This window comes from Siphateles boraxobius, unplaced genomic scaffold (genome assembly GCF_051911475.1).
Source record: "Siphateles boraxobius isolate OS27281-9 unplaced genomic scaffold, OSU_SipBor_1 5, whole genome shotgun sequence".
NCBI lineage: Eukaryota > Metazoa > Chordata > Actinopteri > Cypriniformes > Leuciscidae > Siphateles > Siphateles boraxobius.
The window spans coordinates 9,675,992-9,692,724 of record NW_027509141.1 but is presented as its reverse complement, the minus strand read 5'-3'; the positions used below and the strand labels follow the sequence as shown (position 1 = coordinate 9,692,724).

Here is a 16,733-nt window from a genome sequence, read left to right as displayed (position 1 = left end):
CAACAAGGACAAACAGGACAACTGCTTCAACATTCATATGTTGTAAGACAGATCAAATAAAAATGTTTTTAACCTAGCTTTTAAAATGGACAGAGTGGGCACAGTTCTAATTTCAGCAGGCAGAGAGTTCCAAAGTCTTGGGGCAGCAGTGGAAAATGCTTGATCTCCTCTAGTCTTAAGCCTGGATCTAGGAGCCACTAAGAGACCTAAGTTTGCAGACCTAAGAGCTCTTGCAGGTTGATGGACTGTCAGCAGATCGGAAAGGTAAGATGGTGCTAACCCATTTGAAGACTTATAAACTAATAGCAGAACTTTAAAATGGATCCTATAACGCACCGGCAGCCAATGAAGTGACTTTAGGACAGGAGTTATATGTTCCCGTTTACGAACTCTGGTCAAAGCTCTGGCAGCAGCATTTTGAGCGGTCTGAAGGTGATGTATGGAAGACTAATCCCAAATCAAGCGAATTGCAATAATCCAGCCTTGTGGTGATAAAACCATGTATTACTTTTTCAAAATTTGAGAATGAAAGGAAAGACTTTCAAAGACACTTGCTTCTAAAGCGACTCTCAAGAGTCACATGCCAAAAGATTAATTAATGATTAAGCAAGAAATCATTTTGAACAGAAAATGAGTTGAGCCAGTTCAATGACAGGGTACAATGACATATTTTGCTTTAGTATGCGATAAAAGCTCACAGCTCGCTGGCAGTCGAGGAGTTTCTGGACATCGTCTTGGGCGAGATGTCGAAATCCGAGTCCGAGCGGTAAAGGAAAGACTCTCGCCTCTGGCTGTTTGCTTGGAGGACCAGACCAGAGCTTGGACTGGGGTCCAGTGGACTGCGTCCGGTTGACAACCCATTTTCCACATCGAAACTGCAACAGACATACAGGTGATAGGAAATTAGTTATCTGAATAAACCATTTTCACACAAAAAAAAAAGAAACTGCCCAACATTTGATCAAAGGAATACTGAGAACTGCAACATACTGTAAATGCAATTATCTTTCGTTTCAGAATAGACACTGGTATTCTAGCAACTCAGTTAAAACAGCAAGCACTAGTTGAATTGTTTATGTTACGTCTGTGATGAAGACAGAAGACACAAGTTTATGTTCTGAATGTTTCATTCATGATTTCTAGTGAATGAAAACCTCTGGCCCACAAGCTCAATAAGAGAAGTAACAGGCCTCGCTAGACTGTCTGTAGGTCTGAATTCAAGGACTCTCTGCTCTGATTCAGACTGACTTGAAGAGAAAGTGAGACAGAGCTTCTGGTTTATTTATATCTGGGGTAAAGGTTCAGTGGCTGAGGGTCTATTTTTAGTTTCTAAGGTAACATATTGCCTCTCTCCATTCAGAATTATGAACACATTCTCATGAAAACTAAAAAAAAATAATCTGTTACTGAGCACCCTTTATGACAAGTATTATTGTTTACTGGTGTTTCAAGTTATTATCATTATTACTATTGTTCATTAGTTTAAGGGTTTGTTCAAATTTCCGATCTTAAGTAAAAAAACGTAGCACATAGTGTACAGTAGAATTGCTTGTAAAATATGATCGGCACCTCGATTCATGCTATTATTTTTCTAGGTAATTAAACCTACAGTTTTCTTTTTTTAGATTATAAAACGAATAAAAAGAAATACCATAAACTTACAGTGAAAGAGGTACTTCAGCTATATCTAGAATCCAAAATAGAGACTTGGTGGCTTTTGTGACTTGGGCCAGAATGTAAACCCCCATCCCCAGAAACCAACCAAATCACCTTATCAGCACCTAGTAATACCTTAGAAGACAAGTCAAGTCACGTCACTTTTAATTTGATAGCTCTTTACACAATACAGATTGTTTCAAAAAAGCTTTGCAGTGATCAAGAAAATAATGATGCAAACAGTTTACAGGTTTTTATGATCGTTATGACATTTTTGTTCAATACTTTTAACAATTTTCTTAAACTCTTAACAAAGTTAGCACAACATCCGTCGGTGTAGGCTATACAATTAACACATTTCTTGTTGCTTTGGCACAAAATGCATACAGTAAACACAAATTTAAAATGCTTGAATTTTTTTACGCACAAGCTCCACCAGGACCAAAACAATGTATTTTTCCTGTCAATTTTACAAATGCTTTCACACTGTATGTCAGAACAGATAACATCATGTGCTAAACCTAACTTATAGGTTAAAGTCAAACTGAACATATTCAAACTGAACATATTCATATAGCTGTTCATATTGTGAACTGAAACACAAATATATCCCTGGATTTTATTCCATTGCTACTGAGAAACAGCTGATTGAAGTTATGCAAATATGGGACAATGTGGCATTCCACCATTCCCGTGAATGCAGAAGACGGGGCAGATTAGAAGATGGCTTTTTCTGTTTGTATATTTTGTATTTTCACATACAGTAATACTGTAAATGTCAGCTATTTTGCATATGTTGGTTATCTTGCAGAAATATCCTGTTACAAATAAAGCCTTTACTGCAGCAAATCGGTCTCTGTCTTCTTTTTTTCATAAACTGTATATTCTATAAAGCTACTCTGAGAAGGGTCATTCATTTTTGTATTGATTTTTTCTGCTGCTGCAAAAACAAACAAATGCAAATTGCAAATTGAAATTGCAGTGCAAAACACAATCTATGATCAATGCAACATACTGTCTATTGTATAAGGGCAGACATTATGACATTGTGCTATGATTGACTAAATGTTCAGAGAACGTGTGTTAGTGTTTTGGTAGACAGTGTATTGTGTTGAAAATTTGTGTTGGAGTTTAGTTTACAGTGTGTGATTTTTAGCATGAAATTAACCGTTTTGCCAAATGTGTGTTGTAGGTGTGTTGGTGCGTTAAGAGTTTAGGAAAATTGTTAAAGGTATTGAAAACATTGTCATAGCGATCGTAAATAACTAATTCGGCTGTAAAGCAGCTTTAAAAAGAAAAAAAAGGTGTCATTGTCCGGCTGAACTCATGCAGGTCAGTTTTGATTCAGTTCCGTTGTGAAGATCATCAATTATTAAATTGGCTATCGACCGTACGCAAGTCGACTTACGGCAAAATAGTAACACTTGGCGATGTATAACTATAGGATGTAGGAGAAGCGTAAGCTTTGACGCCTCTAGCGGTTCAAACAAACAGGGCTGGGCAGCCACGTTCGTCATTACGTCATGCATCAAGTTCAAGTGTTACTCTTTCGCCGTAAATCGATGTGTACGGCCGTCTGTCGGAAGCTAGTTATTTTAGTCGATTAAGTTTTAAGTATGGATATTTGTATTACACGAACACTTACGCTTCACTTCAGAATGCTTTTATTAACCACCGGAGACGTGTGGAGCACTTTAATCAGGATGGATGCACTTTGATGGACTTCCAAAGACATACACAGTTTCACTCCCATTATAAAGCTGGGAAGAGCCAGGACCTTTTTTAATATAAGTCCAATTGTATTTGTCTGAAAGAAAAATGTCATATACACCTAGGATGGCTTCAGGGTGAGTAAATAATTGGCTAATTTTCATTTTTGGGTGAACTATCCCCTTTAAGTGACCTCAACAAAGCAAGCCAGAGGTAACAGTGTCAAGGAACCCAAACATCAGGTGACAAAATGGGCTCAGTTGGGGGACCAGTCCTTGCTAAAAGAAGCAACATGGTGTGGTTTAATTGCAGGTTGCACAAGTCAGAAGTCAATCTGTGTAAATAAGCATAAATGCCATATCAGATGCATCTTCTGTTCTTTGCAATGTAAAGATGGCTTTTGTTGATGTTGCCAAAAATTTGATTGGTAACAGTCTATAGTATTCAGTCTATGAGTATTTTGGTTAAACTTTAGAATTTGACATAAAACAGAACACATATTCGTTTAAAAAGGTATTTATAAAAATTGCCTTTACAACTGTAAAAAATGCCCCTGGAAATCAGTTCCAGGGGACGAATATGTCCCTTAACGGAAAAGTTAATTTCTGACCCTGCTCACAATCATTCAGAACATCTCTGCAACCTTTGAGTCTTTAATGATAAATGCAGGTAAAAAAAAAAAGAATATTCATATATTTAAAAATATTTTAGACCTGTTGGGATGGATTTCGTGGGAAATTGTGTAATCTTCACTCGCATGTGTGTCTCTCGTCATATTCATAGATAGAGAAAAGTTGCTCCGGTTACTTTGAGGCATGTATGATGTGGGATTGGTAGAGGTTAGTTGTCACAATGAGTGAGAAAGGTTGACATTGAGCAGCTAAATATCGAACCTCAGGGGAATCATCCGTTTAAAAAAAACACAGAAAAGAGGAGAGTCTGCTGGCATAAAGAAAACGCAACAGAGCTCGTAATAAAACCAGAATAAACATTGGCTTGGTTTTTTGGAGATGGTGAGAATCGCGTTTTTGTTGCGAGATTGCGTTTTTGTTATTCAACGGGTGAGTAAGATATTGAATTTAACTTCTAGATTTCCATATTACATCTCTAACAGAGTTTATTGGAAAGCATTATCTATAGTGAAGGGTCATTTCATGGACTGTTGTGGCGCTTCTGGAATGTACTTTCCATTACTGTAATGGGTGTAGCTACAGTAACGTCTTCAGCTAGTCAGCTTCAGATCCTTTCTAAACTGGTTATATGTCTTAAGCGTAATAGTAAAGGTTTTATGAGTACTCATGCAGAGCCGAAGCACAACCAAAACAATGTTCTTCCATAAAATACATGTAGTTTTGTTTTTTAACCACGAGAGGGCCAAAAGTTACATAGTGTACAGGAACGCTGGTCAATAGGTGTTGTTGAATGGGTTGAAATTTTGCATGCTTTTGGTGTGACTTCCCCACTTCCTTCCTACCTTTCTTTTTTTTTTTAAGAAAAAAAAGTTTTTTTCAAGCCTTTACAGAATTGCACATTACCTTTACATTTGAGTAAGGAAGATTTCAAGAGATTTCTAGGGAAAACATCAGTTTTATCTTTTCAAGCTAACCTTCCTCCTGATGTTTTGGATCGGCTCTAAGCAGCTGGCCTACACAAAGGCATTTGTGAGAACCCCAGAATGGTGGTTTGGCACTGAGACACAGATGTTATCATTAAAGATCACTGTCCCTGGAACAACAGAGAGCTTCTCTGAAAATAAAGGCCAAACATGACCCCATTATTTCTCTTATGTAGTGAAAAACAGGTTGTATTCAGTTGTCCTGGTGAGTCTCGTAGCCTGACCTTAGAGAAAGGGGGCCCAGATGAAAAACACGTGCCAGGAAAAAACAGGAAAAAAACTAAAATATTAAAGTGTTGGTTTGGGTGGTGCCTGCACAGATGACCCTTTAGAAAATAAGAAAAAGAACTACATATTAGTATTTGTTCTAAATGGCTAAAAAGGGTGGAATGTTAACAATTTTCAGTCACAGGAAAATTAATTCAAAATATGTAATGGGAATGATAAAGGAACTAAAACAGAGTATAAATCTAGTTTTAAAAAGGCGATTTCCGCTGTTTGTCTACTAAATGAATCATTCTCATGTTTAATAATAATAATTTTAAGTGGTGATACAAATTCTGAATCAGAATTATGCATTGATTCAGTGGAATTTGTAAAATGCAAATGCAAATTCTGGATTTTTTTTAAACATTTACCTCACAGTTTTTTTCGATTGCTAAACGACAGTGAGCACAACTGGAGCTACATGTGCAAAACTCTAACTACAGTCTGCACTACCAACAGTCACTTGAGCTAAACAGTTCACATCACCTGCAAAACTCATTCCAAGCAACACAACTTTTAACACATGGCTCAAAACAGGCTCAGTGCCAGGCTCACTACACAACCCTCACTGAGATAACAAACACTGTCACTCAGAACACACTGAGAGTAAAAACACTAGCATCAAACACCAATACAGAAAATACAAACTTTTCATCTTTACAGTTTGACATTTTTAGAACATAAAAATTCTTTAAGGTAAATGAAAATTAGCAGTTTCCTTCAACAGTCTGTAGTAATTTACGGAATTACAGTAATGCGGGAAAAAAAGGAAGAAATTAAAAGTACATACTGTAATTTGAACAAATAACAAACTAGACACCTGCTTAGCCTTTCAGCTGAAATTGCAATCAGCAGTGTTTGAAAGGCACAAGGCTGAAATCTATTCTGTTTTGAATGTGTGGTTCACAGTTTTGACAGCAGTGTGTTAGCTTTTGAACAAAGTGCTGTAAATCCACAGTGTTGTGCAGGTTGTGGTTAAAGTCATGGGATAAGTGTGTAGAGTTTTGAAAACTGTGTACAAGCAATGAAAAACGAACTAGAGTTTGGTCCACATGAACTGCTGCTGTGCAGACTGTAGTTAAAGTTTTGCACATGTAGCTCCAGTTGTGCTCACTGTAGTTTAGCAATCGAAAAAACTGTAACACCATTGATGCTAAAGTGAAGTTTAAACCATACTATTTAAAAAATCTCACATGAAATAATTTTCATATATTCAAGTCTTAATTTTATCAGCAGCAAAATCATTGCAAATTTTGTGAACATTCTATACTGTATAATAAGATGCAGTCATAATTAATTAAATCAGCTTTTTTACGCTTTTACATTAAAATCATTACAGTAATGATACATTACTTAATTGTGCAGATTGTTGCAGTAAACTGTAAACAAATAAATTCAAGATGTCTGGAAATAATCTATTATTAATTATTGTGTACAAACATCTATTAAAGATCTTTTTCAAAATGTTTGTTTATATTTTATCTAATAAGCATATGATTCACATACATTCTAAATTATCATTGACTACGTTTACATGCAGCCAATAACCCGTTCAAAACCGGGATTTTATCAATAACCCGGTCACACACGGCCATGTAAACACCGGCAAAAACCCGAATATGCTCATATCCCGGATTTTAAAAACCCGGATATGATACCTGGGGTACCCCTTTTCTAACCCGAATTTTTGGTCATGTAAACCCGTATCGGCATATCCCCATAATGATTTGTGTTCGGCGCATGTTCTATTCGCAAGGAATCTTGGTCTTTTGAGTAGAGTAACTTCTCGGCGCATACAAAAACCCGCGTGCAGTATACCGGAAGTAAACATGGCGAGACACAGCACAGCATAGCCTACATTTGGAGCGAGGTCAGTACCAGCGCAAACAAAGGCGATCGCTATCTGCCCCGAACTATTCGTTATCTGCGTGCTGCTGCTTTTGTTGTTGTCTTTGGATACAGGAAGAAGAATCGGAAATGACGCATATTGCGTCTTAAGGTTGTCCGTACGTCCAGACGCTAACCGCGCATCGCCGTTTACATCGGGATATTGCAATTCCATGTATACAGGAGTAACTCTATCTGCTCACGCATGTAAACAGGTTATTCCTAATGTTTCAGAAACCCGAATAGTGACCTTAACCCGACCATAACCTGAAAATTGGCTGCATGTAAACGTAGTCATTGTCTCAACAAAATCTGCTGTTTTAAACACATACTATAGGTGAGAAAATGCTCTAAAATGACATTTCCTAAATGACTTAATCACACAGATATCAAATATATATCTTGGCAACATGCACATGTTATCAGAGAAACCAGAGAACCAGTGTCATGTCAACAGGTACAATTATGTGGATTTGGGGGGAAACTATGTATAATAGTGCAAAAAATACTGACCACAATGTACATAACATGTCAGAATATAGTACAATTACAGCCTACAGAATATGTTTTTTCTTTCTCAGAATTCAGTGTGGTATAGCAAACTCCATATATTTCAACAGAGAAGAAAAGAGCAAAGTACAAATTACGAGTTCTGAAGAGCAGTCTGACAATACGCCTCAGTTTATATAATGTGGCAAATGTCAACAGTGAACTTACCACAGTACGTGCTTTTCAGCAGATCTTGGTCTTGTCTGCAAGCAGATTGCCATTCTAACTCAAGACTAGTAAGGAACCTTGGAGACAAATCCAATGCCAATCTAACCATATAACATATTTCTCATCAAATAAAGAGGTACATTTCTTACATTTGATTTACTAATTTGATTTGATATTTATTTTAAATATCTCGAGTTACTTAAATCCAGAGATCAAAATCTTTAAACCTTTAATCTAAATACAGTGTTTTACCATAAATACACCCAGTCCTCTCCTTTTCTCTTGTATTCTGACCACACGCACACACGTAACTTCTCTTTGCCAACACACAAGTTGCAACACGCCAGCAGAGCTGACAGATTTGTAGAATACCACAATAACGCACGTCAGACAGCTTCAGGATCAGACACGCTTTAGAGAAAAAAGAAAAGAAATTGTACTTTGTACAAAGAAAATAAAGCCAGTTTTTAGGAGTATTATGTTTTTTTTTTCATTGTAAATACTTTTGTTACAATTAAAGACACCTTTTCCACAAAATTACCCAAAATAGCTCCTTTTCAATATAAAAAATATATATATTCATGAAATGTAATACAATAATGAAAATCATTCTCACTTTTATTATTTAAAGTTATGTATAACTTTATGTATGATTATGTATAGTTATGTATGATTCATATCTTCGTAAATGCAAAATTATGTATTATTTAGTTGTATTCTTATTTGTTTTGGTTTGAAAGTTAAGGCAGATTCACACGTCATAAATTATGAGTATCGTCGATGGTAAAGAGAGAGATTAGTGAGAATGATTACTGTCACAAGTAGAATGTTAGCACACGTTGTTTACTCAAGGTATAAACAAACTGCTTGTACAAATATTGTACGTGGAAGTAAAATTAAGCAATATGTAGTGTCATCCAGATCGTCATAAATTTGAGTTATTACAGTGAATTACATGTTTCACAATTCAACACTCATAGCGGATGTAATTAGATGGAAATCTTAACGCAAGCAAGAAACAGATTTTATTAGATTACATTCAGGGTTGTGCACAAATTTAATTCCAATTCAGTTACTGAATTTGAAGTGAGAGAGTAGATATGGAACTGCTCTTCATTATACATTATAAAGTTATACAAAATTTTGGAAACATTACTACTTTAATGTTTTTGAAAGAAGCATTTTATGCTTATCAAGCCTTTATTTGATAAAAAAAATGAAAAATGTATTTAAAATAATGTTTTCTATTTTAATATACTTTAAAAAATTATTTTTGTAATGCACAGCAGAATTTTCATCAGCCATTAATACAGTCTTCAGTGTCATATGATACTTCAGAAATCATTCTAATATGTTGATTTATTATTAACGTTGTAAACAGTTGTGCTGCATACTATTTTTTGGCTGTTGGCGATGATATGAACCCCTCCCCTGGAACGCAATTTAAACCAGAAAGCAATCTACCACAATCCCACCTGAGAATTATAAAAGCCCCCCCAAATCTTGTGTCCTGGCGTCGGGACTGTGTCGGTGTGATATTAGTAGAATATAGCAGGACTAGAGAAATGTTTAATTTTAATTAGAGATATGTTTAATTCATCATTTTGCCCAACCCTTACTTATGTACATTGTAAACCTCACTACACATTTAAAAATGTAGTAACTTAGAATTAACTAAACTCCACGAGTTGTGCCACTCTTAAAGTCATCATTGTTCTGTTGTCCTGCTCATGTATGACCCTGGTGGCTCTGAACAGGCGAACATGGACACAGATTTGACCAATCCGTCCAGGTGCTCATGTTATGAGTGGGGATCTGGAATGGTGGGATCAATAAGCTCTTGGTGTGAAGAGCACGATGAGAGGTCTGCAGTAATAGAGGACAGTTCTTCTCCCACAATGCACTAGTGCCCTTGTTCACATGCACCAGCTCTGACTCTAGTCTCTCTGCTGGGTCCGATTAGGAATCGGTCTTAATTTGGAACATTGCTTCGATCGTGACACGACAGGACACACCAGTAACTGAGCAGAGGCAATTAAAGTGCACAGTGGCCAATCATATAAAGACTCAATGCATGATGGGCAAGAAAAGCTTTGCTGAGAGGGATGGACTCTGGTTAGAGGTGCAGATGTGGCTTAAATCAAAATCTTTCAATAAATGAGTAATTCAAGCATGGCTGATGCCACTTCCTGCTCAAATTAGGTAATAATCCCCCCCCCCCCCCCCCCCCCCCCAAAAAAAACCCTCCACTCAGTTGACCTGTTTATCTTACTTGACTGTTTATCTTATCATGTTTTTGGTTATTGCTGCTCTTCTTATCCATGCTAGGCTGCATGGATGCGCAGGGAGTTCTTGCCCAGAACAGAACCATACCGCCAATACAAATCATATGCTAATTGTCAATCGTATTTGACGATAGTGGTCCTGACAAAGAGAAAGAAAGAAAGAAAGGATAGATAGATAGATAGATAGATAGATAGATAGATAGATAGATAGATAGATAGATAGATAGATAGATAGATAGATAGATAGATAGATAGATAGATGGATGGATAGTTTACATTAAGTTAACTGTTGATCTACTCTTTTTATAGTAATAGATAAATGCTGGGTTGTGTAGCTAAACATTTATTTCACAAGATTTTTTTTTTTTTTTCCAAATTTGGACAATATTCAGAATATAAATATCTTCTCTGTTTTTTTGAACGTGCATTTGCTATTAAAAAAATGTTAATATACATATTTTTTTGGCCCATATGAAAAAAGATATGATCTGGATAGAACATCCAGCCCGATCTCACAGCAATTCGTCCGGATTTTACGACGTGGCTAATTCGTATGAATTCATACGACCTCACTCGTACAAATAAGTAAGATTTTTGCTAAATCGTACATATTTTACGAGTTGCCCAATTCGTATGAATTTGTACGAATGACCTACCCCTGACCCCGCCCCTAAACCTACCCATCACGTGGGTTTAGACAAATCGTACAAATTCGTACGAGTGAGGTCGTACGAATTCATACCAATTAGCCACTTTTTAATCATTCGGACAAATTCGTACGAATTGGTCGTGAGATAGCATTGGAACATCTGTTGTTACATACAAATACAAGTTTACTGCAAAATCAGCACTACTAGTTAAAAATAATAATGTTAATCAAGACATTTACCACTTACAGCTTTTTACTAGATGAACACAAAAATGAACATTAAAATCACATGTTCCATCACTGTCTGGTGAAAAACCTTCGATCTCCATAATTAATTTTTTGGTCAACCTTTACGTCTGTCTGTGGGTTTTGCAAATATTTAACCAATGAACCACTGGATCATTAAACTGTCAATAAAATCTCATAACTCCACCTTGCCTCAACTGGGAAAGAAGTGCCACATTTTGGACCATCTCTGCTTGTTTGCAGTGCAAGTGTAAATAAAGAACAGGTTGTTTGAATAAGTGCAGCTTTTTTCTTACTCAAGAAACACTAGGCTATATATAAAGGCTAATGTTTTACGTATTTGAGGAGAGGAGGAGAGTATCTTGGTCTAGCATTTGTCGTAGGGTCATAGCCAATACGGTATTGTGAAAAAGCCTGTTGTAGCACCTCATATTTTATAACATGAGATTTTGGCCAAATGACAGAAAAAACTGAGTCCCCACATAGCCAGGACTCCATTTGAAGGGGGATGCGGAGGGATGAAACCACCCTTGTTATAAAAAATTACAAAACGCATCCCCTCTGTAAACCCCCCCCCCCCCCCCCCCCCCCGCATCCCCATTATTAACAGTGTTAAATATTGTGTAAAACTTGCCATGCAAAGCCATTGACCAATCAGAACTGAAGCTGTTATCATTTTTCGCACTGTTCATATTGGCCAATAGGGGAAACCCCGGACAATCCACTCACCCAAAGAAATACATGAAGAACAAAGAATGCTACAAATGCTTGACATTGAAAATGCACATTGTAAACATGAACCTTTGACACACTTCACATATATTTATACTGTATATATATATATATATATATATATATAAACCTTAGAAGCTTGGACTTACTTTTATGGTGCTTTTTTTGTACTGATATCAAACTGAACTGATAACCTTGAACTGATAACCTGTGGCCATGGAATGCTTTCAGCAGTTTGGACAATCTGCTTGGACAAGTTTATGTTTCACATTACGTGATGAGGATGAGTAGGGGATTACATTTTTTGGGGGGTGAACTATCTCTTTAAATTACCATTGAAACAAGACTTTAAATTGTAGATTCAGAAATATTCCATGTGCACACACTAAATACACACTCACTTCTTTCCAGGTCAATAACAGAGGCTGATCACGGCAGACTGTGTTGCTGTGCACAGCCCTGAAATGATGTGAAATTTGCTCTGAGATAAAAGACAGGATGGTTGATGTGTTTCAGACCTGACCCTATTCAAAACTGCATCATATTATATTTAAATCTGCATTACAGCTCCAGCACAGGCTATGGCTACTGTTATTGAAACCCTAAGCTCATCTTTTAGTTTCTCTCTTCTTATTTCCAGTTTTCAGGGAAAAGCAGTAGGCAGTGACAATTTGGCACTCATACCTGGCCCTGGGACATCACAAATCATATATATCATCGCACTAAATGATTATCATATTAACTCTTTCCCCACCAGCGTTTTTTAAAATAAGTTCTCAACCAGAACAACCAGACACACAACCACACACATTACAGTATATAACATTTGAGATAAAAGTGTGCTTAAAGTGCCCCTGTTATGCTTTTTCAGGTATTAACTTTCATGGTAGTGTTTGTGAATTTAAAAAGTCTGCAAAGTTTCAAAGGTCAAAGTGCACAAAAATAGGTTATGTCTCCCAAAAGAAAGAACCAATTCTGAACTGTCTGAAATGAGTCATCACTAATTCCTGTCTTACTTCCTGCACAAACCTGTGTAGGTTTGGAACAAATTTGCCTATGTGTTTTCATTGGCTGCCATGAATGTCTACTTTAACCTGCCCTCAAACACTGTAGCTGTAGCTGAGGTCTGGAAGAGTTTGGTTCATGTTGATAACATGTTGAGAACCTGCTGTTTTTCTGCACTGCAAATGCAAATCCATTCTGCATGCACTTCCAAAGGATGAGGACTCGGGCTCGAATTGATATGGTAAAACTGACACCATCATTACTGTTTAATTACTGATAAGCACTGTGCTGAGGAAGCCTCCGGATCAGAAATTCAGATATGGTAATGGACGTGTTGTTTCTGACACACTCTGTAAGCGGTAGACCAATCACAACAGACTGTGTCATCTGACCAATCAGAGAAGATGGGCTCTCAGAAAGGACAGGTTTAGAGAGACAGAATCCTTTTTCATACCGTTTTAGACACTGTGAGAAAAGAGGTGATGCTTCAATGTAAATTAGGAGAAAATTAAAGTGTTTTTTTTTTGTTTGTTTTTTTACCTTGGATGCATTTATTTTTAAACGTGTTATGATCTGATTTTGGAGTGAAATATGACCTGGACATGTTTTTGTGAAATTCACTCCATCACTGTCATGAGAGAACTCTCACAGGGACTGCTAATGACAAAAACAAATTTCCTGAATCAACATCATTGAAAGTTCATTTCTGTAATGTTTTCAGCATGTGTGGTTCAAGAATATACCGTTTAGTCACAAATATCGCAACACAGAAACTGATACCTACAAAACAACTGTCCAAAGGCAAACAATCCTTATTTATAAAACAATCTCAAAGCAATTCTTACCTCAATTTGCGGCTAATTCACATCAAATTTGTATGATCTCATTCGTATTTTTTTAGTACGATCTGTTTATGCCCCACTGATGTTTAGGGTTAAGGGTGCTTACTTTTTCACGAATCATATCATACAAATCCATACAAAATCTAGTAAAATAGCTATGTTTTCGAATTATTTAGTGTTGGATGCTTCTTACAGTTATTTTCAGTAGACAGCTTTTTTATTGTTCTGTATGCATTTCTGAATTAAATGCATCAAGTTGTATCTATTTAATTACAATTTACAGGTTTTCATGAAGCACAACTACAAAATAAGTCTTTCACTGGACTCAATTCATCCGAAGAAAGTTATCATAGTAGCATACATATCTTTGAAATGTTTTTTTTTTAAATAAATAAAAAATCTGTTTCAGTTAACTTCAAGCTAGAAACTGCACAATAAACATAATTTTTACTATATGTAATGATCAGTGGTTAAATTGGGCCGGGGCTCTCCGGGGTTCAGCCCCGGCACATAAGCCTGCTTTTTTGCAGTCAGTTGCCTACTGGAAATTGTCACATAAAATTTGATGAAAGTAATGCTTTTGAAAACATATTTATGACCATAAATGAAAGATTTTTGAAATGGCATGTCTATTTTGTCTCGGCGGAGCTGAGAACAATCGGAACACGGCCGTATTCTTGTTCAGCTGCTTAATCTAGTTGTTAGTCGACCATGATCGCGCACGCGCATCTAGGTGACACGGATAAATGTACGCAGCAATATATAATGAATATTCCTGGGAGATCCGTAGTTGCCCGGGATGTGGCCTTGAATGACAAGGTAAGGAAAATAAGACTAAATCAAAATTAAATAACCAAGACTAGGTTGACCATGTGATTTTTCTCAGGAGATGTTTTGAGCATTTTACTTCAGACACCGGATTATCAGCAAACTGCCAAGAGAACTGCTAGCTGGCTACTCAAAATAAACTAGCAATATATTCAGTCAGCATATTTGTATTTGATCTGTGTGAATTACAGACATATAAGACTTGCTAGACCTACATTTAGCTACCAAGCAACCTTTCCACAAGGTTAGATTGTTTTATTTTTGTGACTTGTGCATATCTTGATTAGAAATGATGCAGAGTAGGATGAGTGTGTGTGTGTTGTAGTAGTAAAGAGAGAGAATTGGAGAAGGAAGTGTGTGTGAGGTGGACCTGGTCATCACAGACCCAGATCTTCTCAGCTGTTGCTGTTGCTGTCTCTTCATGTGGCACATTATGTTTGGCACATTGTATGGGTCACTATCTATCATAACAAGGCAATTGTAACTGTTAATCAGTCATCACTTGATTACACATTGTATTACCTATACAATGTTTAATCAAGTGATGACTGATTGACAGTAATATAAATGCTAAATATCCTAATACCTGTTGATACTACAACAATGCAAAGTATATGCTCTTAACCTTGCAGTTTTTCACATATCATGCAATACTCAATTTCTCAATTTCTTTGCACAAAACTCTCCAGAAAGTGCTATTTAATGGTTTATTTAAAAAAAAAAAAAATCCCGGGGGGGCATGCCCCCGGACCACCCTAGGAAGAGCACCCCCACATAATAAATCACAATTTAACCCCTGGTCATGATGGTATTGGCAGCAAGTATAAGAAAAAAGAGATTGGTCACTTTGCATAACCAATTATCACTTTTCAGCATATTGGAATGACCAAAATTAAGTGTAGCGTCAGTTCTGGCAGGTCACGTTAGTCAAGCTTGCATCAGCTGACTCTCAGCTGATACACGTCTACCTATAGGAATAGGTATATTGCTCCTTCAGTATTTTCAGCAGCTAAAGCGTTCTCAGGAGCAAATTACCCTCCTCCATCCCCAGCTCCTCCTCTCGTCCAGTCAGAATGGTTTTCTGATTCCCCTTGAAACAGAATAAATTCTCGAATTATGTTGTACTTAAAATCTTGAATTAATGATATCTGCAATACATTCATGTTGGTTCTGGTCTGTTTATCCTAAGGGGGGTTATTGTGCCCTCACTGCTATTTCCATGCTAGGCTTCATGGATGCGCAGGGAGTTCTTGCCCAGAACAGAACCATACCGCCAATCCTAACTGAATGCTTATTGTCAATCGTATTTGACGATAGTGGTCCTGACAGAAATGCCAATATAAATAAATTGTTCTAAATCAGACATTTCTACTTCACCTGTCTGACCTTCAAAAACAATAATTGGTTTCAAACAGGTTTGCCCAAACACTCCTACCACCCCTTCAACCCCTGCCCCTATCTTCTATTGGTCAGGTAAACGAGTAGCCCCACCCCAAACATATGCTATTGGTTGAGCCATAATTTGACAAGACAGACCGCTCAAACAAATATTTTGAAAGCACCGCAGAGCCTCAGTGTCTCCCTTTTTGTGGAAATCAAACTGCTTAATTGGCTTACAGTTAAAGTCCTGTTAAACTGGGGAAAAAGTATTTTAACATCAGGGATAACATTACTTTTTAGAAGAGCCAAAGTTATTTTGCATGAATAATTGATTCTTGACACAACAGAAGCAAAAAAATATGAAATTCAATTACCGCCTGCGTTTCTGCACAATGTCAATTGGACAGTTGACAGCGCACGGAGAGCCGCAAAGACTGACGTTTCGAACTTTAAAAGTGCGGTCAGTGGGTGGGAGAAAGACACAGCTAGTTGGCAAACTCATATTTCCCTCTGTGTCTCTCGCTGGTTCCTCCAGAAATCAGCTCTTCCTTTTTTGTATTCTGAAACACATGCTTCCCACCGCTGAGTTACTGTCGTAGAAGAGTGATGAACACATGGAGCCACGCTGACATGACAGAGTTCACCCAGACATCTTGCATTAGCCTAGTTGTCATCCATCAGTTTAAAATCACATTGAGTCCTTGTAATCCTCATAAAAAAATGTATAGTCTTGAATCCTGCTGTTAAATACAAGGATAATACACAAATAAAAAAAACTTCCAGTGTCACCAAGCACCAAAGTAAACTCTCTCTCTATCTCTCCCTGCAGCTCAGACAGCTGAACTCTGATATACATGAGTTTACACCAGTATGCTGGCCTCATTTGGGGGGGGGGGGTGTATGCATTTGTGTTT

At 37.1% G+C, this 16,733-nt stretch overlaps 1 protein-coding gene across 13 annotated transcripts in view; it reads right to left on the bottom strand.

The window, feature by feature from the left end:
- Positions 1-16,733, bottom strand: part of pde4cb (phosphodiesterase 4C, cAMP-specific b) — a 106,181-nt gene that overhangs the window by 18,312 nt on the left and 71,136 nt on the right. For 6 of the 13 annotated variants that reach the window (XM_077202725.1, XM_077202726.1, XM_077202736.1 and 3 more), the window contains one exon: positions 699-875. In XM_077202725.1, the coding sequence (XP_077058840.1) occupies positions 699-875 (177 nt within the window). Of the gene's footprint in view, positions 1-698; positions 876-5,205; positions 5,308-7,852; positions 8,176-16,193; positions 16,322-16,733 lie in introns of those variants that run through there. The other 7 variants (XM_077202734.1, XM_077202731.1, XM_077202732.1 and 4 more) reach the window with 7 other exon arrangements.